The sequence below is a fragment of the Corylus avellana genome, chromosome ca7, assembly GCF_901000735.1.
Source record: "Corylus avellana chromosome ca7, CavTom2PMs-1.0".
Classification (NCBI taxonomy): domain Eukaryota; kingdom Viridiplantae; phylum Streptophyta; class Magnoliopsida; order Fagales; family Betulaceae; genus Corylus; species Corylus avellana.
The window spans coordinates 7163896-7188332 of NC_081547.1; the positions used below are offsets into that span (position 1 = coordinate 7163896).

General features: G+C 36.5%; 1 protein-coding gene across 1 annotated transcript; it reads right to left on the bottom strand.

Annotated features, from left to right (window-relative positions):
* Positions 1–343: 343 nt before the first annotated feature.
* LOC132188858 (endoribonuclease Dicer homolog 1) lies at positions 344–16496 on the bottom strand. Its single transcript, XM_059603422.1, has 20 exons — positions 15295–16496; positions 15077–15190; positions 9831–10041; positions 9271–9665; positions 8965–9196; positions 8217–8389; positions 7999–8121; positions 7734–7894; positions 7260–7493; positions 6997–7147; positions 6537–6719; positions 4236–4397; positions 4067–4162; positions 3339–3967; positions 2875–2975; positions 2595–2794; positions 1596–2516; positions 1310–1474; positions 811–1184; positions 344–697 (listed from the first exon to the last, which is right to left on the bottom strand). Exons 1-20 carry the CDS (start codon positions 16339–16341, stop codon positions 520–522), a joined length of 5850 nt encoding a protein of 1949 aa, XP_059459405.1. The 5' UTR covers positions 16342–16496; the 3' UTR covers positions 344–519.
* Positions 16497–24437: the final 7941 nt, after the last annotated feature.

Genomic DNA, 24437 nt, shown 5'->3' on the forward strand with positions numbered 1-24437 from the left:
AGGGATAATGTTCGAAATGATTAAGAGCCCTTTAGTAATGTCCACCCGGACCACCCCCAAAGAAAGTGGTCATACCCATATTGGCCATATAAACATGTATTATTCTTTGATCTCCTAAAAGTTGATTTTAAAAATTCACATTAATTTTTGAGAGAATAAAAAGATAGTATATAGCATTACTCATCTATAAGAGGACATTAGTTGAGTCGGTATTGGTCAAATTTTGGACACCCACCACTAATTCCTTAACCCGGTAGAGTTGAATGTTCCAATCCCATTGCCGACTAATTCTCAATCCGGCCAATCGGGCATTTAGCAATTTACTCACCCCTATGCACAAATAGAAACGAAGTAGACATTTTCTCCAGCTTCATAGAACTTGGTTAGAACTTCATAGGACTTAATATTGATTTAAATGAATACAGTGAACAAAAAGGCAGATATTGCCACTTGAAAACAGCCTGCCCCCACTCAAAAACCAATGATTAGGCATGATAATTTGAACTGCAAAAATGGCCGTTATGAGTATAATTTATTTAGAAGTTCCAAGAGAAGAGCAGCGGCAGAATCCTTGGCCTTTTTGACACTAGGCATAGGCTCTCCCACACATTCATCTGTGGCTCCTTTGTCCGTAGTATTCACCCTTACAGCAAATGTAAACCGCTTCGCATGTGCAGGGCCACCCTCGCTCACACACCTGCAAATGCAAATGCACAAAAAAAGTATTGAGCTCTCATCATCAGCAATCACGTTTACTAATGCATCTTCAAAATGGGCAAAAAGTAGAAAAACTATTCATCACTTCATTACCGATAGGATGGCATAGGCCAATTTCTACGCAGGCAGATATCATTCAATGTTTGCCTAGTAAAAGTTTGGTTCCCATTCTTCTTTTTCTTCCCATTTTCATCACCTTTCTCCTTGGCTTCAGCTGTTTCCTTCTCTTTCAATGCAGCGAGTGCATTTCTAGCAGCTAGTTTCTGTGCCATCTTCTTTTGCGGATTCTGAGCAATTCCTATCTGGACGCCATCAATAAAGACTTCAACAGTAGCAAAATTGCCATTTCGACTTGCCTTGTATTCCAAGCCTTCCGCCTGTTGCTGACATCGTTCTTGCAGCTCCCGCACAGGATGCATTGGGAGTGTCTCTGGGGTAACCATTGGTTGCAAGAGAGGTTGAAACACCTAGCGACACAGATTGCGAAGATGAGAGATGTCTTATATCAGTTCTTAACATCCCACTCCCGAAAGGAAAGGATCAAGAAAGAAGAAAGAAAGATAGAAAACTATGTCCCTTTACTGAAACTAACCGTCCAAACAGCTGAAGTATCACGTTCGCTGTCAAGAAAAATGGCACCAGCAATGGATTCAACAATGTCACCAAGAACTTTTGGAGCTTTGCAGTCACCCAAACCAAACGAGTTGAACCCGGGTTTTGACAATTCATCATGAACTTCTTTCACAAAGTCCCGAATCTGCAAACAGAAGCCAAAAACACCATGTCATACATATGCCATAAAAGCAAGTTGCAGCAAGGCCATGCAACCCCCTTTCAAGTATTAATGAATTTGAAGGGGAATGACAAAATAAAAAAACCTGCTTATCAAGGGCACTTGACCCATGCCGAAGGTGCAAGTGGAGACTGTGTTTGACAGCAACACGAGCAAAATTTTCATTGTTTACAGCAGCAGCTCGCAGGTCAGTCAAGCGCCCTGGGGGCAGATCAGTGTACGTGAAAAACAAATGCTTTGTTATGAGATGATCTAAGACAGCATCACCAACAAACTCCAGACGCTGATAGCAGGATACTCCAGAAGATGGTCGTGAAGCATGAGTAATAGCTTCCACCAACAGGCCCCTGTCATTAAACTTGATGTTCAAAGCTCCTTCTAAGGCATCAAAGTTTACACTTCTAAGTATGCTGTCCGGAACATTCGATGGCCTTGTTATGCACTCTATCTCATCCGCATCAAACTCTACCTGAATGCCAATCCATTTCATGAGATGATTCGCAGCATGCTTCCCACCTTCAACATAATAAACTCCAATAAGTGCTTCAACAACATCTGCGAGCGTCTTGCTGGAGAGAACTCTATATGAACTCGAGTCACTCTCAAGCTCACCATCCTCCATTTCATCATTTTCATATCCATCACTGCACAGATCCATCCCATGTTCAGTCTCAGCACGTGACCCGTCCTGATCAAAAAAGGATGATTCTCCATCCTTGGTATCCTCATCAAAGACAGGCTGTACCCCAGGAGCAGCCCATCGAGATGGAGCAAAGCGATCTGCTTGGATATATGATTGAAGTCCTTTACTCAAAGCATAGTGATATAACACCATGTTACTCACCATTTGTTGTCTCATCCTAGTAAGCTGACCCTCATGTTTCTGGGGGTATTTAAGAAAAAGAAATCGACTAACCACCCATTTCAGGTAAGCATCTCCCAGAAGCTCTGCCCGTTCATAACAGAAAGTCTCTTGGCATGAAGCAGCAGTCAAGGCTTCCAAGATCTGTGAAATAGGAAGCAGCTATCAGTTGAGAAGCAGTTGATAAGCATTTAAATTCAAATACTTGAGATCAGAAAATACCTTCGAAGCAGGGACAGTATAGTTTATTTTATCTTTGAGCTGAATTGCAAGCAGCATGCTTTCAACCCTCCTCATTACAGAGGGCAGTCTCTGGGCACCACGAACAACTGATCCAGGAAGTGGGTGTACTAAGCACAGCTCAGCAGGAAGAAACACATAGTATGTTTTGTCAAGATTCTCTTCAGTTTCATCTTCAGGTGCTACACAGATATAACAAGCTCCATAAGCGCATCAAGCAGCAAATATCTTTAGCAACCAAAGGGCAAAAAGGAGAGCATACCTTCCTTGTGTTCAAACCGAGGGGACAGGAGATTCTTGCAATATGAGACACCCCGTCCTCTTATCAATGGTTGTTGCTTATAGATCAACTCAACTCCATACCTAGTTAAAGAAAACCCAATAGCCAAATGCACCTTTTGTTGTGCAAGAAGAAAAGGAAAGCTTCTCCAATCTGTAAGGATTCATAAACTATTGTCAATGAGACATGTGCGGAACATATTAAAGCCCCCCACACTTACAACCGACAGTAGTCAATTATATCCTTCACAGATTAAGGTTAGCTTTCCTCTTCTTCAGGCACAACAACTGAGGTGCAATGTGGCTAGTCGGTTGATAAATTATAATCAGGAAATTTCTGGACATTAGGGATGAGAGGGAAGGAAGGATTTCTTTCTTTCTTTTTTCAAACAAGATGGAAGGAACTAAAACTGGGCAGACAATTTGAGCTTTAAATTTGTATCTTACTTTTGCTTGTAGTAATCAGCATATGAGCTGTACTCCAGAGGACCAAGATATCCTTCTTTCCTCGGGAAAGAATTCTCCGCAGTCATATCATAGCGTACTGAGTCCACATAAAACCTCTTACCCGAGTGAACAGCTGTGACAATTCTGCCTACCAAATCTTCCGCACTCATACAAGTATCAGCCAACATCAGTTTACCTTTGGTCAAATCCACATGCTCTTGCAATTCCATACCATCCCGATTAGGAACCAGTCCAGAAGCTTTCACAACATCAAACTGTGCCACGGCTCCTCTGATTCCATAGGTGGGATGAGATTTTTGTCCAAAAGCCATCCCATTACGCAATTTCCCAAACCCATACTCCCTTCTGTCTCCACCCAGTGTCCTCTCATTTGTGCCAAGATAGACATCTGGTCGAGCTTTCTGAAGGGGATTGTTCCATGCATCTGTATTAATAATATTTTCAATCAGATCCCAGTCAATTTCTCTCATAGGATCTAAAGATTTATCGCCAACCACGGGGACAAACAAATATGCCTTTGTAGGATCCCAAGGAGTAGTGGAAGGTTCAACATCCACGTCCAGTACAATGCTCATCAATCTTACATGAAAACTCTTAAGGGAGGCCAACTGCAAACAATTCAAAGTAGGAATAGCATCAGTAGCGGACAAATAAAAAGTCAAGACAGGTCTAAACAAACAAACTCAAACAGTAATTAATTGATCAACCTGACTTTCAGTGATATCCATTAACCCCCTGAAGACAAGAGATGCCTTTGTACTCATGGTTCGAGCGACAAATAGATCCATCGACATCGATAACACCTAATGCCAGTAAATGGGGTTAGTGAACCTAAAATTGATTTACCATAAAAAATGACAGCTGAAAGTAAAATACCTCTGCATCCAGCTCATTGCCAAAAAGTAATGCAAAATCTGAAACTTGAGTCAAGAACGGATCTTTTGAAGAGCCAATATTTACACATTTAACAGCATACACATAAAGATGAAGCACTTCTGAGTCATTGCAAACATCTCTTCCAGATAAAATCCATTCTCCCTGAAAAGCCAGAGAACGTTACGCAAGTATGCATTTAAAAGACAACAATTACAGAAAAAGAAACCTCAAATATAGTTGTTGGTATAATTAAATACATCATATGTGGAATAAGATGTATCCAACACAAGCACAATTTCCTTAGATGTATTGAACCACACAGAGTACAATACAAAGCAGTACTTGCAACAACTTCAAGTTAAAGCACCACCGCAGTTTCACCAAATACATTATAAATGGCTTTTAATTCATATAATCACTTCACTTCCTGTGTACCTAGGTTGTGCTTTGCGCTTTTATGGATATTTCTATTACTTATTAAAAAAAAAAAATTCATATAATCACTTCATTCCTCCGAAGACACATTGTGCATATAATTTAGTTGCTAAATCTATTGTGCCTAATGATCTTGATTCTCAACAATTTTTCCTCTCTGGGAAAAGATAATTTTTTTTCTAGATCTTCTATTTAATTAAAAGGGAATCAACTACATATAACCTTTTGAAGTTGAAAAATACTTTGCTAATGACAGTTAAACACTATATATTTAGAACTTGGAATTTGAAACTAAATAGATCAATTAGCCATGCATCAAAGACATTCTCGTTTGTAGTACAAAATTAAGGCTATTATAACAAGTTTCAAAATGCTACATGGTTTGTCTTTCTGCCCCTTGGTAACCAGCAACTTATAATCATAACAATTTATGTGTTACGTTAAATGACATGAAATCAAGCTTTGACGAAATACATATATTTCCAAATTATGTATATGTCACTCTCTTAGTTATCACATACTTTTTCCTTATCTTCCTTTCTTCATATTTTTTATAAATATGGTGTTCTTATTATAAAGCCCAGTTTCACCTAGTAACTAGGCAATGTGGGACTTAACACTGGCTATCTTTATAAACCACCCACTCTATGTAGGCTTCTTCTCATCTTCCCAATATGGGACTGGGGTGTTACAAACTCCCCCTCTTAAATTCCTGACGTCCTTGTCAGGGCCATGTCAAGCAGTGCTCCAGTACCACATGACCTAGCGTTACTAGGTGGCTCTAATACCACTTGTAACGACCAAGGAAAAAAGCGCTAACCACATCTGCGCTATTACTCCAAAATGACTAGTTAATTTGGAGCTTTCCTATAATTTATTATAAAGCTCAGTTTCACCTAGTAACTAGGCAATGTGGGACTTAGCACTAACTATCTTTATAAATCACCCACTCTTTGTAGGCTTCTTCTCATCTTCCTAAAATGGAACTGGGGTGTTACACTTATCAAAGCAAAAAAGGAATATTTGGATATATGTCTCCTAAACCGAAGTATTAACATATAGCAAATATAGGTTTAGATCACGTTGTGTTCATCTTTTCTTGCTTCATTTTTTTTTTTTTTTTTTGGTCAACACCCTACACACTAAAAGGGCAATTCAGGGATAAATTCCAGTATTCTTATATATATATATATAATTGAGATATCATTAAAAGCGTAAGGCGCCTCCAAGTGCACAGGAAGTATACAAGAGAAAACACATAGTTCATTTTTTTTTTTTTTTCATAAACACCCTACACATTAAAAGTGCAATTCAGGGATAAATTCCAGTATTCTTATATATATATATATATATATATATATATAATTGAGATATCATTAAAAGCGTAAGGCGCCCCCAAGTGCTTAGGAAGTATACAAGAGAAAACACATAGAACAAGAAAAAAGAACAAGAAAACCATGAAAATTTAGAACCAAATCCATTAAGTAGCTGTCACGTTGCTGTTAACATGCAAAATTCTAAGCCCAAACTAAAGGAGGCTGCAATACCAACTGTATATGCCAAACGTAAATGACCTTCTGCCAGTTTGAGGGCCAACAATTAGTGGGGGTCTGTTTTTTTCACAATTAGTGGGGGTTATCGCTTTTAATAAGATGGGATTATTACTTAACATAAAAAAATAATAATAAAAAAAAATTAAAATATATATATATATATATATATATATATGTGTGTGTGCTTAGGTGTTTTCAGTAGCAAGTCTTCTACAATAAAAACTGTCGGGTCACAAACATTTTCATTTAAACTTTTCTTTACAACAAAAACAAAATATTTACACCGCCATGTGACATGCATTATTAAACAAACCTTAAGAATATCAGCCACGCCTTCAGGATAGAACTCTCTATGCCTAGCAGTCCCAGGGAGTGGATCTCCTTCATCATTCTGGTCAACTTTTTCTCTTTCTTCCCCACTTCCCTTGTCTGGCAAGAGCATGTCCGTAAATGCTCCCATCTCATGGAGCTTCTTGCAAGCAGCCAAACAAACAGCCTGCACGATAGAGAGATAAATAAGCCATCTTTCTTAAAAGAGAAATGCTTGGCTTCATTAAAAAGTCCATACTTTGGCCATTTTAATACTAGGTGGCATGGCCCATTTTAAAATTAATAGATTTTAAACAATAAATTAATAGATTTATGGAAAATGAGTCATGCTACCTAAGATTAAAATGGCCAAAAGATGGACTTTTTATTAATGAAGCCAAGCATTTCTCTTATTAAAATGACTCACAAAAAGCTAAAATGATCATGACAAACTGATAGCATGCCTGCTGTGCAAGGCGCATTGAACTACAGATGGGACCCTCAAGTTTCTCAAATGGTGCATTACAAGGCAGTTGAAGCTTGCATGAATATTCAGTGGGACCCCCTGACTTTTCATGCCTCTCCATGATAAACTCAGGACGAAGTATTGAATACCTGGATAACAGATACAAGGAAATTGAGCAAAAAATCGATCTTACTAGCAAATCTAAATGTCTTGGTAAACATGTAGCATGTAAATATCAATCTTAGAGCACAAGCAAAACACCTGTCACTGGGTAGTTGAGAGCAGTAGAAATGGATGAGGCCAACAGCAGAATTTAAGCTTACAACCGCACCAGTTGACTCCACCTGGTACACAGTACCCGGAGAGGTATCCGCTGAAATTAATCTTGAAACATCTTTAAGATGACTAAGGTCAGTTCTCTCTATTGCTTCTTTCCGCAAGGTCTCCTCACTATTCCTGGCATTCCTTAAGAATGCTTCATGTGACAAATTCCCCCTAGATAATACAAAAATTTACACACTTTCAAATCCACTAACATTTGAAAGATCATAAACAGATACCACAATTAGAATTAAGACCAACACTGAACCTAACCCAACACAAGTAGAAAGTGAACAAGATTACAAAGAGAAAACACAGATTTGGATTTTTTTTAAACCCGCTATTTTTGTTTTTTTTTGCTGGACTATGCTAACATTGAAAAGATTTTTTTATTAAAAAAAAACACACAAGTACCTCTCAACCATCAGGAGGTAATCAGACCCAGGTTTTCTAGCCCGGCCCCTAGACTGAATGTATGCCAAGACAGTTTTTGCAAGGTCAAAGCGAATAACAACATTGCATTGCCGAATATCAAGTCCTTCCTCAGCAACACTAGTGGCAACTAACAAGGTCACCTAGAAAACAAGTGCAAGAATGGATGAGATGCTTGAATATCCAATCATGAAAGAATTCAATTTTTATGCAAAATGAGTCAGCAAGCATGGGATTCAAAACATACACGTCCATCCCGGAATTTGGCAATTGTGTCCTGCATTTGGCATGTCCGCATTTCATGACTATTGTTGTGACCTATCAAGCTTGCACATTTAATAAAACTTAGAGAGGGAAGCTCTGTAAAAACCTGCATGCTTGGCAGAAGATAACAATATACTCTTGAGGAACTTGAGAAACTGAATTAACAAACAAGAACACAAAACCATCTATTAACATCTCAACCTTAGGAAGAACTAAAGCAGACACAACTCGCTCAACAAAAATGATTGCACGAAAATCTTCTGTGTTCTGATAGTTGAGAAGTATTTTAATCAGTGACTGCACTTTTGGCGTCACTTTTCCATCAGCAACAGCAGCTCCTATTATCACATCCACATGCTCCCCACCAGATACAACTGCAAGAAGAACAGGTTAGAAGAAATATCAGTATATTTACCATTGTAAACATCTGACAAATCAGAAATTCATGCAACCAAGAAGAGAAATGAAACAGCCTGACACATATGGTTGATGGTGGTCAGTCACTTGGATGACCCGGCATACATTTAAGGCTCACCTAGATGAGCTTAACATGTCCTTAAATGCTCTCCATGCATAAAATAGGACCCCAAATATATTTCAATCACAAATTACTTCAACAATTTAACTACAATAATCCAGCCATCCAGGATTTAATATAACCAAATTCATTAGTTTTGCCATCTTCTGATATGCCCTATACCAAAATTTGTGAAATGATTATATCATTTCTCTTTTTCTCTTGGGTGGCGGGATTTGTATAACTCAACATATGTGGGGATCAGTATGAGCTGCACAACATCTAGAATGTCTATTCTATGTAATCACCAAGAGTCAACAACCATACTCACCAGGATTTGTATAACTCAACATATGTGGGGATCAGTATGAGCTGCACAACATCTAGAATGTCTATTCTACGTAATCACCAAGAGTCAACAACCATACTCACCATGACTGTCAGGAAGCTCTCCCTCCTCAATCTCATCAGCTTCAGTCCCATCCTGAGCCACATCACTTTCTGTGTCTGCAACTTTTGTATCCTTGTCAGAAGCAGCCCCCTCAGATAATTGACATTGTATGAGAGATACGATTTTGTTCAGGTAGGATTCTTGAAACTTGACATCAAGTTGGTAATTTGCCCTCTCATCATTTTGTAAAGCAGTCAAAAAAGATTGTGCAACCTGTGAAAGAATGGATATGAAACAGTTGAGCAGGGAAAATGCAAGTAAACAATAGAATTGGAACAAATTGGTACCTTGTAAGCGCACCACTGACCCAGTTCACCTAGTGCATAATTTATAGCCCTCAGCTTTTGAATTAAATTAGCAGCCCCATCACTTTCTGTCCTTTCAGAAACACCATAGACTTGGCGCAGCTCCTCCTTGGCCCCGGCATCTCTTGCTCCCATGAACTGCCACTTACTTCTTCTAGAGCTAGATTTTGCAGCTTCTTCAACTTCAGCTTCCATTTGCTTTATCTGCTCATGAAGTGACCATAAGCTGGCTGCTTTGTCATACTCCACCACAACTTCTGAGGGCATTGGTACGTGTTTCTCCAGCTCTTTACGGTCTTTAATGGTACAAACTATCGAATCTAGTTTACTTTCCAGATTACGAATCTTTATCGCACAATCAACTTGGCTGGAAACGCCTGAGTAGAACATAATCATGAGCAACATGTTGTGGCAGACTTACGCAATAAAAAGGAAATTGTGACTACCTACAAAACTTTATTGATAAGATGCTTCTTCTAAGATAATTAACAGCTTGAAAAGAGAAAAATAGTAGCACAAGAGAACCTTATTGTCACAATTACCCTTTAAGTTAACAGGAGAAGCAGTCATTCCAAATACAATTGGTCTCTTATCCTTGGGTGTCGTGTGATAGAACTCAGACATCACTAAAGAATATGGATGTTTCTTCACTGCATGATGACACTCATCTAGAATAAGGAGATTTATCGCTTCCATTTTTATTATGCTGTGCCTTAGAATGTTCAACAGAATTTGAGCTGTCATCACTAAAACCTGCAGTGAGAGGAAACAATTGGGTGAATAGGTGTATAAGCAGGCAACACCCAGGTGACAAGACCAATAATAATTTTCTTGATGAATAACAAGACCAATAATAATGACAGAATCAATCACAATCACAGAACCTTCAGTTTTGGATGCAGTAACCTTTCAATGAGGAACCAAAATGCCTTGGACATTTTATCCAAATTCCATAAGAGCCCATCATAACAAGAACAGAGACAGATTTGAGACATCAATCACAGCAATGACAAGATCATAGTGAACTTTTAATATGAAAACATGTGAATACGTATTGGCATGCTAACAAAGCCAATTTTGCAGTAAAACCACAAATGCTCAGTTAGAGGTGAAGGACAGCAGATGAAACGAACTAAATTTGAACCAATTCATGAATGAATTAAATTTGAGTTAAGTCAATTAATTTAGATGAAATGATTCAGAAATCAAATTCAATACACTTCGCTTAAGATGAAGAATTAGAATTAGAAACGAATTGGGTTGATATAAATTTTTTTTTTTTTTTTTTTTTTTGTGAATATGCACGATTTCAAATAGAAATCAAATTTAGTATTCGGGTGGGGGGAAACATAAGATGAATTGCATTGAATATGTTGAGCATACACATGTGAGTATAGAAAAGCTACAAAAATATCATAGGTGTAGTGGTTAATATAATATAATTGTGTTAAAACATAGGTTTAAGCTTTTGGGTTAAGTAGTGTTCCAACATATTATATTATGGTCTCACTAAAAATTCTCCAAAAGCATCAATCTCCCTAACAAGTGGTACCAGAGCTAGTAACGGAGTGCAATATGGTGAATGATAACAGTGCCTTTCGCACTTTGAGCGGTGACGAAGGTCCACGGCATGGATAAAGCCCACATAACCTGCACAAGTAATCCTATGCCTATGGACAATCTATAAGATTAATAAAGCTTTTGTTCAAGGGGAAGGTAGCAATGTGGTGATAGACTTATAGTCTTATACATGAAAGAGAGATTATTGACCATACACGTATGAGAATAGAAAGATTAAGACATATATTAGAAAGATGTCATATGTGAGAGTGATTAATATAATATAATTGGACCTAAAACCATAAGTTTAAGCTTTTGGGTTAAGTAGTGCTCAAATATGTTGTATAATGGTCTTACTAGAACACTCTCCATGGTGTTAATCTCCCTAACAAGGATATCAAAGACGATGGTTGCAGCATTGTGGATGATTGTAAGATAGTGATTCCTTTGGCAGTTGAAGCAAAGACGGTGCACATGTATATGGTGGGTGATAGTGGTTCCTTTCGCAATTGAAGCGGAATGGTGCACATGCATGAATTGTGGGTCCCATTCGCAATTGAAGCAAGGACAAAAGATGCATGTCATGGATAAAACCCACATAGCCCACACAAGTCATCCTAGAGATGGCCCATAAGATTGATAAAGCTTCCATTCGAAAGGGAATATAACGATGTGTCCATGCCATGGAGAGAGTAACGATGTGATGATAGACTCACAAATAAGAGGGCGATTGTTGAGTATACACGTACAAGTGTAGAAAAGTTAATTTCCTCATAAGAAAGATATACAAGTGTGAATGACTAAAATAATTAGGCCCAAACCAAGGATTAAGCTTTTGAGTAGAGTGGTATTCCAACATGTTTTATTATGATCTCACTAGAGCACTCCCCTAGGTTTGGATCACTTTAACATAATAAAATTCCCCTTACTATCGCCACTACATGTTTCTAACCAAGTTTCTAAAAATCAAACACAAGTTGAAGAAAAGTGTAATCATTCATACTTATGTTCTTACAAAAATTGAGAGAGAGAGAGAGTGTAAAAGGGAACATGTGTTAGTGTTGGTATGTAGTATGTGGGGATGGAAAAATAATTTTTTTTACAAGTCATGGGGATGGAAAAAGATAAACAGAGATATTTTTGGTATTTGGTTAAAAGATTCTTACATGACAAGAAATGAATTAGGAATCGAATCAAATTTGAAATGATTTGGTCCATTGATAGTCAATTCACATGAATTCTAATTCAATTCATCAGGCAAGCAGAGAAATCTAAACATATGAATCGAATTTGACTTTAATTCATTTTGGTTCCAACACACAACTTGAATTCAATTCAATTCATATTGGTACCAAAGACGTGAATTGGGCTAAATGGATTCCAATACAATTCATTTTGGCCAATTTATGGGTTTCCAAGCATGGTATTAGCATTTTTTTTTTAAAGCAATTCAATCTCATTAGAAAGCATAGAGGGGCGCAACCCTGCATTGTAGCATGATCACCTCATAATTCAAAATTATGCTAAAACATAGAACACAATTTGTTGAGACTGCAAAGCATACAGCATAAGAAAGATTCAACTGTTTCCACAACTTATTAATTCCCAAGAATTTTTCACAACAAAAATATTTAGGAGCTTATTAATTCCATGAATTTACAAATAAAATATTTATTTTTTGACATGTCCCCACAAGGAGGGAGGAGGGAGATTCGAACTAGTGACCTCCGCTTCATTAAGCGTGGTCTCAGCCGATTGAGCTACCTCTTGGGGACACAAATAAAATATTTAGGAGCTTATTAATTCCATGAATTTACAAATAAAATATTAAGGAGCTTATTAATTCCATGAATTTACAAATAAATATTTAGGAGCTATGTCAGCAACAAATACAGTTTCCCACCTTTAGGCTTGGAAAAATCTAAGGCCATACTTCATCTATGATCTCTAAAGCTTATCAATTCCTACGTAACATGGATTTCCAAGAAACTAGTAAACAAAATTCAACTTTAAACTCCTAAAATGAGACAGTCAGCAAGAGCTCAAGACCTCTGCTAGTTGATGTTGACAAAAACATATTAAATTCAAACCTACCACAATGATCCATTTTAAAGCGCTCCCTAAAGGAGACCATAAGGTAAGAGGAGAAGAATGAGCAATGCCAAACGAAGAACAATATCTTAATACTTCTGATCATTTCTTTCAAATATATCATGAATGAGATGGCATGAATTGTCCAACCCCTTGAAGCTTACCCTTATCTCCCTGACAAAGACCCCAAAGGCTATTGTGGCATGATGAATTATATTTCCATTAAGTATCATTACATGCCTCCAAAAGGAAATGCATCTACATCTACAATGACCAAGCAAAAGTCTAATGCATGAGCATATGATCAATTGCCTGTTCTTTTTTTTTTTTTTTTTTTTTTTTTGGTTCAACATACAGTTATTCAAGCTAAGAGCTTTACAAAACATTATAGATTGTAACTTCTCATTGGTATTCATCCCACGGTACAACACTGGATATGCCAAATCCCTTACTCTAGGGGAAACTTTGGCCATACAAATCAATCAGCAGAGACCGGAACATGGGAAACTTAAACTTTAAACAGGTGATAAAAAGAAACTAGAAGTGAATAAAGCCATCACTCTCCAAAGACCATCATATATTACATAAAGAATAATCAGAGAGAAAACACCACTCAACACTTGGAGAAGAGAACCAGGTTCACTATCTGAAGGTAACATTAGTCTCGGAAGAATTTCTAGCCACAAAATAGGGAAGCAATTTAGAGAACCAAAGATCACTACTATCCCCCCTCCCTCTCTGGACCTTGAGAGCCTAAAGAGATGAAGGACTGCTTCCCTTGGAAAGACTGCATCCACCACAGACCCTCCCATAACCAATGAGTTCTCCTGTATTACATTTCCGTATCACATTTATCCTTACTTTAATTACTTTTTTAATTACTTCTACTTGCTTTTCCACCAAAACAATGCCAGCTCAAATTTAGCAAAATATATTTTTTGATGTCTTTTTTAAAGTGTTCTTGTGTTAGATCAAAAATCATATAATTAGCTGCCACATTATTATTATGAGTATTATTATCATTGTAATTGTTGATAAAGTAATAATTCAATAAAAAAATATTTTTTAAAAAAAAAAAAAGGCACAACTCTAGAATATGGGAATATACAAGAGAATTGCCAAAAAAAGAATATCTGCCAGATAATTATCACAGACATTTTCAACATTAAACTTGAGTGAAATTTTTATGATGGTGAGTTGGTGATGATTAGGTTATCATGTTTGTATACTGAAAATTGCTGGTAGTGGAACGTGAGGAGAGATGAACAATATTTGAAAGAAAAAAAAAAAACAATGGGAACTATCCTTCCAGGAATAACCTTATTGTAACGGCAGAAAACAAGGCAGCAAGACATCGTATTGAACCTACAACAGGTACTGTTGAAAAATATAACAGTTTTATGGTTGACACAAGGCATACCAGATTACAAACAACTCTCTAATCCCCCCGGGGAAAAACAAATAAATTTACTTTTAACAGGACCCCAATCATTTACTCTTAATTTGGGCTGTTGATTTCACAATCTTGATCCAATCCTATTTCTAAGAGCATCACAATTAATCTCATTTGCATGGCAATAATTTTATGCAGGCATATAAAGTAATTTTGTCTTAAGAGATTCTCTTGAAAGGCAAACCCTGGTTGTACAACAGAAACACTGAAAAAAAAGGTATCTAAATTAGAAGACAGAAAAAAAGATAGCTAAACTAAATCTTTACTAAAAACCCTTTTTATTTTTGCATATGCTATGCACACCTAGACTGCTAGTATTCTACAATAGCACAACAATGCAATTTACACTGTGTCTTAAAGGTATTGTGATGAAAGAAATTTTCCTAACATTAAATTAATCTATAGGCATTTAAAGAATAGTTTTTTAATCAACAACTTTCATCTTTAGTGTGCATACTTTGCTAGTTTTCTAAAATAAGGGAACTATAACCTTTCCCCTGTATCTGGCAAAGATTGCTTTTGCTCAATCATTACCACTAGAAAACAGCAGTTCCAAAAGATTTATTTTAGTAAATAGGAGCCTGCAAATCACCTTTCAATAATTGAAGCTAAAAACTAATTCGAACATAAGGAAGTTTAAAATAATATATGTGAATCATATCTCACCAAAATCAGAAACCTCACCTGTTTTGCTTCGAACTCACGCTGCCATCTTCGAGCATCCCAGAAATCTTGACCCATTTCACCACAATAATGGCCCACTTGGAAACCAGTCCGCTCGCGAATAACTTCTGCTTGCTGAAACAAAGCATAACCAATGACATTAACTCATTTCGTAATGGATAGACACCATCATGGTTTAGTTGCAAAACAGAACATCATCAGTCTCCAAAATAGACTACCTGATAGACTAGCGGCACTTTAGGAACTAAAAACACGGCAAGCATTTTCATATTCAGCCTTTGTAAATCATTGGAAACACTTTTCATGAGAAGAACAGCAATGAGTGTCTTCCCAGCCCCAGTTTCAAGAAAGGCTATTGTGTTTTTCTTCTTTGCCTGTTCAAGAACATCCAATTGATACTGTCTAGCATGTTCTTGGGGAATTTTTTCTTTTGGTTCCTCCTCGGATTTCCTCTCCGCCCTCGCATCAGATTCCTGGATTTTTTCATTGGCCGCCTTGTTGGCGTCTTTGTTACGGTCGGCTTCCCAAGCACCTAAGCGGAAAACCATGTCACCAGAACCCGACCTATCCCTCTCCCAATAACCCTTTGCCTCTCTGTCCCTCCATTCCCTATCTCTACCATCCCTCCTATTACTACTGTAATGTTCTCTTCTCCTACCATTATCCCTATCCCTCCTATCAATCTCATCCCAATCTCGACCCCTCTTCCTACTCAAACATCTTTCCCAATCCTTGGGGTGATTCTGCACTCTGCTCGAGTAACACCTCTCCTTCTTGAAGTTACCAATCCTAGCCCTTTTACTAGACCTCTCTTCCCCATCCGCACTACCCCGCTTCTCAACCTTTTGCATTCCATTTTCCCTTGAGGAATTATCCCCCACCAGCGGCACCACTTTCTTTTCGGTAATCTCTTTGTGGATGCCATCGGACGGCGGAAATGAGCCCTCAGATGGGTCGCCCTGGAACCACGTATCCCCGCCATTGACGGCGGAATTAGAATCAAGGAGCTGAGGTAGAGGGACGCCGCCACCGTTCTTGATGCTCTCAAGTATGTGATCGATTCCACCGAAGAAATCGCTGACAAGGCCGTCCTGATTTCCAACGTTGTCGACAGAGTTGGGAACAGGACAAGTGTCGAAATCCACGAGGTCGCAGGGTATGTCCTCGCAGGCATCAAGCCAGTAAGACGGCCTCACATCGTCCGCCGATGACGCGGGTGTCAGCTCCCCCCCAACGCTTCCTGGAACCCTAGCCTCATTCTCCATTGCACTATAATTATTATCTCTATCTATATTTTCCTATAAAAATAGCACTAAGAAAAAGCACAAACACTGAGCAATTTTGTGTAAATATAAAAAAAAACAAAAACAAAAACAAAAAAGGAAATCCAAAGTAACAGACAGGAAGGAAAACAAAACCAAAAAAAAAAAACGAACACCCCTGAAAGAAGACTCCTTTTTGAGAACAGGGCAGGAAGAGAAAGACAGAGACAGAGACACAGAGAGCAGAGAGCAGAGAGAAGGGGGTGGATAGACCGTACGAAACACGCAAAAAGGGTTTAAGGGTTAAAGAGGTACAGCAGCAGCAGCAGCAACAACAACAACAACCACCCTAAACCACGCACTTTGTGTGTGATTCCTTTCGATTCCACGGTCTATCAACGCCTCCTATTCTGCTCTCCTTTTTTCTTTTTTCTTATGAACCTCACGCGTGCAAACAACCTCTCTACGTGCTCTGTGTTTAATTTTTTTTTTTTTTTTTTTTTGGCTTTTCCTTTTTCTCCTTCTTATGGTGCGCTCTGCTAGGTTTTCTTTCTGCTCTGCTGCTTCTTTAAGCTACTTTCCCTAGCCGATGCGCCAAGAGAACCAGCAGAGCAAAGCAATCCACCATAAAACGCTTCCGTTCGGGTGGGGGTGGTGGGTTTTTGTTTTGTTTCGTTTTTTTTGTTTTTGTTTTTCTTTTTTTTTGGTTATTTTAAGGTAAAAAAGAGAAGGGGTTGGAACTTGGAACTTGGAACAGAACAAAAGCCAGGTGAAGTCGGTTTTTTCTTTTGTTTTGTAGAGTTGGAGCTCCAACTGGTTTCCAAGGGTAACTTTTGAAAACTCCTGGTCAGACAAGCTGAATTCGGACATATAGATTCTTTACCACCTATCAATTTATGCCACGTCTCCTATAAAATCTTTAAGCCTTGCTTTTCATGGATTCGTGGGGATGGAGGGGATTGCATGGATACGACGCCTTTTTTGTGAGCGTTTATTTTAAAATAAATGCTAAATAGTAAAAAGTCATTCTCACCCTCATCTCTCCTGCACAATTTTTTTTTTATTTTTTATAAAGTTTAGATAAATTATTATTAAATTTTGAATTTGATGATATTTATCAGGTCAAAAAATAGTTACTCAAGAGTTGTGAATGTGTTGCATTTTTTTTTATCTTAAATAAATGGTATGATAATTGATAACGACTAACTAAAAATTTAAAAAAAAAAAAAAGTTGTTGGGGGTATTTATTGGCTGAGTTTTTGGTATGGTTCTATCTACCATTTTTAGCTAGCTTAGCTATGGTTAAATCACCCCCAAAGCTCTTTGGAGTGGTTCATCTATCCGGCTAGTTCTAGAGTAATCGTAAAACTCCCAAGTACTTAGAAGTGTTTCGAATTTGAGAGTAGTTGCACTACTCCAAGCACTTGGGATGATTCAGCCGCCCATAATAACCACTTTTTTGGTTTTTACTTTGTTGTTGCAAAAAAGGTATTAGATCCCATCTCAATCTTGAAACAACTAACACAAACGTGACCACTATTTGAAAGCCCACTTGCACAGCTCCACAAAGGGGATTGAAATCCCATGCAATAAATTATGACAATAAATAAAAAAATAAAAAAAATAAAAATAAAAAAAGAGTGGTGTTGGTGGCCAAGTCATCCAAAGTAAGTAGTACGCACACAGTTGAACCAGCTCAAAGAGAGTGGTCAAATCATCCCAGTGAAGTGGCCGCACCATTTTTGGTGATTAGTTAAATCATCTATTTTTGGTAATTCAGCCACCAACAACTACTCCTGTAACACTTCGGTCATGAAACTGGGTTTTATAATGGATTATAGGCAATGTGGGACTAGAGAAAAGTACTAGCCACATCCATGTCATTACTCTAAAAGGACTAGTCAATTTAGAATTTTCTTAAAATTTATTATAAAGCTCAGTTTCACCTTGTAACTAAACAATGTGGGACTTAGCACCCATGATTATCTTTATAAACCATGCACTTTATGTGGTCCTTTTCCTATCTTCCCAATATGGGACCGAGGTGTTACAAACTCCTCCTCTTAAATTTTCTTGACGTCCTCGTCATACAATGTTTCTGTACCACATGACTTGGCATTACTAGGTAGCTCTGATATCATCTGTAACACCCCACCCTAAATGATATGTTATTGTCCGCTTTGGGTCAAGCCCTCACGGTTTTAATATTGGGTTTACCACAAAAATACCTCATGTCATTTAGAGAGAGCATATTCCATATATAAAAATCATCTTTTTCACACACATGCAATGTGGGATGTCACAATTAAGGGTAGGCAAAAATCAGCCCAACCCGCAAACCTGCCCCAATCAGCCCGGATTTGGTTTTTTTTCTTGTAAAAACGGGTTGGATTTCTTCCAACCCATGGGGGCGGGACAGGTTTTGGGAAGATAAAATTTTGGGCGGCGGCTACCCGCGCTGTCCCGCTTTAACCTAAACCTAATAACCCAAAATATCTCCATCTCCCTCAATTCTCTCAGACTCTCACGTCTCCCAGACTCTCTCAATTCTCTCACGAGTCACGCCTCCCTCTCCCTCAGGCTCACTCTGCGCCGTGCCCAGTACTAGACGAAGCTCCAATCACAAGGTTTGTTTCTTTCATTCTCTCTCTCTCTCTCTCTCTCTCTCACAGCTTCATGACAAACTTTGATTTAGGTCTTCTTCTTTTTTTTTTGATTAACACGATTCACACATATAACAAAACCAAAATATATAAATACCCGAACCTACACCGCCCAACCCGCACCATTCTCACCCGCGCCCGCATATCCGATACCCAGTGGATAAAATCAAATGTAGCCGAGTGACATGGTACAATTTTCAAACCCGCATGGTGCAGGGCAAGTGTCATAAATTAGCAATATTCGGCCTGCCTCGACCCGTGCAGCCCTAGTCACAACTCCCTTAACATCATCATTTTTTTATTTGTCATAATTTGAACAACTCACTTCAAATAAATGATCAGGAAAAAGGAAAATAATAATAATAAAAGAGAGGTTTTTGCACCCATGCAATATGGCATTGTATGGGATCCCCATCCAGTTGTTTCCTACTTTTAGTCGTGGAATTGGAATCCAGCGGAAATTTTAGAGTGGAAAGGAAGAAAAGCGGCAACTCGTTCAAAAGTCAAAATGGCCAGACGTGGTGGACCGTCGGATTATATTTATTCACGATGAGCGAATATTTTTATCATCCCATCCGATCTTACTCTGTGGGACCAACGCAACTGGGGTTGGTGGTGAATGGTGATGGACATTGGGCTGCGTTTCTCTTTTTCATTTGTTATCCTCGAATATCTACCCCTGGCACCTGCTTTACTAATTATAATTTCTTTTTCTTTTTTTTTAGTGAGTTACTCATAAAAATTCAAATACATTAAAAAAAATCTCCTTGAAAAAAAAAAAAAAAAAAAAACGATTTTAAAGATCAAAATCATCTTGTGGATTCGGGTGCTCCTGGTTCTTTGTGCTCGCTTTAAGCCATTAATTAGTAGAATAATTAGAAAAATAATATATGAACAAATATTTAATAAATCTTTCTTATATATTCATCGAAAAAATATATATTTCTGACATGACTAATATGCCCTTGATTTATTCCTTCGTGTATAAAGTGTATCTTTTATATGGATTACAAAATCTCAAATGATGAATTTTTTGGTTTGAAAATAGGATTATGTGGATGATATTTGCCTAATCAGGAGTGCTTGACAAAAATTACCCTTACCTTTTTCTTTTTTTCTTGTGGGTTTTTGACAAGTAATGATCGTGACATATTAGGCTCTAACTATATATTGCATGAATAGGGAAACATTTGAGGTGTTTTATTTATTTATATTTTTTTTTTTCTAAAAAAGTATTTGAAGGGTAATTTAGTGCTCAATAACCCACATACTTAATTATAATTTAGTGCTCAATTTTCAACTAATCCTTTTTTTTTTCATGACTAAATGGTCAATTTTCAACACTTCTTAAAAAAAAAAAAAAAGGGATCATAAAGTCAATTTTCAAGACCCACATTCTTTGTAACTTCTCTTTGTCCTTTTTCCCTAAGTTGAATAGAAAGAAAAAAAAAATTGACTTACTTTTCCTTGGACATATATTATTATCAAGTTTATGATCTCTTTTTTAGTGCGAGTCTTATCAGCTTTCTTTTGCTTTTTATTGAGGTCGATGATTTGTGTTTGCGTGTCAGATTCAAATTGTACCGAAATATGAGTATAAAACTATATATATTAATCATAATTTTATTAGTTTAATTAAAAAAGTCAGACCCATTAATCATAACTTGCTAATTTTGTATTCAATTCGCAGACCGTATCAAAAATGGTCTAACCCTACTTTCCACTCAAATCGTACCAAGATTTCAACTTCACTTTTTGGTTTTATTAAGAAATTTCTAACAACTTTGCTTCATCTAGTGACTCATAATTCAAATTGAGTTGATTGAGAGGAAAAAAGAAGGCTTTTTTTTTTTTTTTTCTTTGGGAGCAGTCTAATATTCTTTCTTTTTGCTACCAAAGTCGAGTAGGTGAATGCAACTTCTCCTTTCTCCTTTCTAGGAATATGCTATATATCTTATTGCAAGCTAATATACGGTTCAAAAGAAAGGCTTTACAAGATTGGTCCTTCAAGTTGAAATTTGGTCTACTAAATCATGCTTAATTGACTTCAAAAGTCAAAGGAAATTGGAAAACAGATGCAATATTCTTGGTCCTACTGATCACAAAAAAGGGTGGGGTATTATTCTCTAGATCCCCAACTTTCATGATCAACGTAATTGCCAAGGAAAAAAGTTGTAGGAAACTAAAGAAAAAGAAGAGCCTCTGATTAATTAATTAAATGATGGAAGAAGCTCTACCATGCATGGAACTAGTGTACCAATTACAATTAAGTCTTGCCTAGATCGTTTTTAAAAGAGTAATGTTATGCTTTATATTCATTTATCACATAATTTATTTTAGGAAAAATTACACTTTATCCTTCAAAGTTTCACCCAATTTTTCAATTTAGTTTCAAATGTTTAAAAATTGACAATATGTCCCAACAAAGTATCAAAAATTCGCAATATGACATATCCGTAAGCAATTTTCATCTACTTTGACGAAAAATTGTTCACGTGCGAGGTACGTGCTTTTTTTCTCTTACTTTCCAAAATTTCTCCTTATTTATTGAGAGAATTTCAAAAATACCCCAAATTAAATAAACCAAAATAATAATAATAACAATAATTTAGTGTGGCTGGCGGATCTAGGAATTCGTATTAGTGGGGCAGAAGAAAAAGAGTAGGGGCAGGCCGGGAGAATGAGAAGTAGGGGTTAGGGTCTAGAAAACTAAAAAAATACCCTTAGAAAAAAAAAAATTCACAAATTTTTGGAGGGGTAGGTGCCTCTGCCCGCCCCCCTTGGTATCCACCACTACCCGTAGCCACCCCTTTGGCCATTTGAGGGTGACTAGGCCACCCCCTTTGGCCATTGGTGGTTGAGCCACCCCTCGGCCCATGTTGATTTAAAATGATAGGAGAACCTATTTGAAATTTGAATAAAACCTTTGAATTTATTCTTAAAATTAGAAACACATAAATTAAATCACAATTGGATGAAAGTTTAGAGGTTATATATATATATTTCTTTTTTACCTATGATTGAAAATAGTTACTATATCTCGGTAATAGAATTTGCATGTTGCGATTAGAAATCAAAGGATGATGTAAAAATATAACAATTATGAATCCATTTTACTTTTCGTCGACATGATACTTTTTTTTCGTAATGTTGTCTATAATGACAATGACTAACATAGTAACATTGAATCGAAAACTACAAATTGATATGTTTTTTCTTATATATCCATCCTCTTGCATTATTTGGAGACTTCAATGTGAATTTAATACCCCAAATCCAATTGAACTTTGTTATTTTTAAAATTGCTCTATTAATTTCAAAAAAAAAACCCAATTGAACTCAATCGAATATAATTCTATTTTTCCTTCTTTATTTTAAAAAATACAATATGGGAAGTACTTGGCCTCTACCAACCCTAAATAATCCATGGGTTGAACTTCAAATTTCTGTTTTTGATGATTCTAATTAACTATTTTGTATGCCTTGTTAAGCTGTATTTTTATTTATTTTTTTTTTTTTTATAATTTTTTTGAAATGAATATGCCCTTGGGCAAAAAGGATACTATATGCCCAAAAGCAATAGAAAAAATCCAACCCACATCATAAAAGAAAGAAGCTTACGAAACAATTCAAGCTTTTCCAAGAAAAGTTGATCCTACATAATTGGACCACTATATATATACCCACCAGTTATCTCTTTTTCTTAGACATTCTCTCTCTCCAATAATAGAAGAACCTCTAATCTATGCCAGCATAAGCAATAGGATCGAGTTTCTTATATTATTCCTTATTTATTTGTAATCTCACTCCAGTCTCTCACCACTAATAGTCTAATAAAATGTTTCTTATTAATTATAAAATTAAGTAGCTAGCATTCCTTCAATGTATATTGACAAAGAAAGTAATAAGACAAATTCGGGTGTGTACGTTTGGCATTGTAATTTCGTAGACAAAAAGTGTAATTTTAAATCAAATTACAAAAAATTTGATCGTTTAGGCGATCATAGGCAATGTGGTGCTTTTTTAAAAGAGCACAATTTTAAAAGCTAAATTACAATTTTAAAGGTCAAATTGCGATTTTGCTAAATATTTAACTACATTTTTAAAAATCATATTTTAAAATCGCATATTTTAAAATCGTTATTTCTAAATAGAACTTTTTGAAATCGCAAGCCTAAATTAACCTAATTAGATATATAATATTATGTAAGATATGATTTGTTCAATGGTATATGTCCATGACAACGTACCATTGAGATATTGGGTTTAAGTTCATCAATTGGCTCAAATTAATGCACAAGTATCAGAAGGAGACCAGGACTACCATTAAACTAAAACTTCAACTCGTTTACAAAATTTATGGTATTGATAAAATAAAAATAAAAATAAAAATGGCTTTTATTTATGCTTCATGCATGTACGTGTGTGTGTGTGCAGCTTGAGCCTTTGAGGGTAGGAATTTTGTGAATGTGTTAATGATTATAAAACGTTAATTATAATACATGCAATAATGATACCATCGACAAGGATTCTCTCCATTTCAATTGAGGTTTAGATGATTTATTTTATAGTTAAGATTTTGTTTTGTTGCATATAATGGTATCACATCATTTAAAATTTTAAACGACATGACAATATATTAATGACCATGGGGTAACATATACACCATAATTGGATCTATGAAATTTGATTTGGACCAAAAAATTGGACGCTCTTCATTTCACTTGAAATTGAGAGAATCCTGACATGAAGTGAAATAGGATCCTTCATTTCACGTCAAATGAAAATTATGATTTACGGTTAAGATTTTGTTTTTTGTTTTTTTTTTGTTTTTTAATTGAATAAGGGAAAAGGCTACATGTTAAGATTTTGTTTTGTTGTATATAAAATATAGAGGATTTGAAAGTGGAGATTACACCGTAATCAATAAAAATAAGGGATCAGGAACCCCATATATATGCTAATTAACATATAATTGGATAGAGTTTTCCTCCAAATTGAGTTGGAGGAAATTCCTTCAACCTATTCTATAAAAATTACATGTGTCATCTACACGTGAAAATCACATGTTTTTTAAATAAAATTTCTTCCAACTCTGTCATTGCAATTAAAAAAAAGCATGTGCTTCTCACATGTAAAGGACGCGTGTCATTTTTATAGAATAGGTTGGAAGAAATTTCCTCCAACCTATTCTATAAAAATTACATATGTCATCTACATGTGAGAATCATATGCTTTTTAAATAAAATTTCTTCCAACTCTGTCATTGCAGTTAAAAAAAGCATGTGCTTCACATGACATGTAGAGAACGTGTGTTATTTTTATAAAATAGGTTGAAGAAATTTCTTTCAACCCAGTTTGAAGAAAAATTTTGTCACATCGCATTATAGTATTCATCTGTTATCTCATACATGTTTTCTTCTATTATTTACCTAT

Coding starts and splice junctions, on each gene's coding strand:
- LOC132188858 (XM_059603422.1), bottom strand. CDS start 16,341: ATGGAGAATGAGGCTAGGGTTCCAGGAAGCGTTGGGGGGGAGCTGACA. Junction 15,191..15,294: donor AAGTGCCGCTAGTCTATCAG/GTAGTCTATTTT, acceptor GCTTTGTTTCAG/CAAGCAGAAGTTATTCGCGA. Junction 4,163..4,235: donor GCAATGAGCTGGATGCAGAG/GTATTTTACTTT, acceptor TACTGGCATTAG/GTGTTATCGATGTCGATGGA.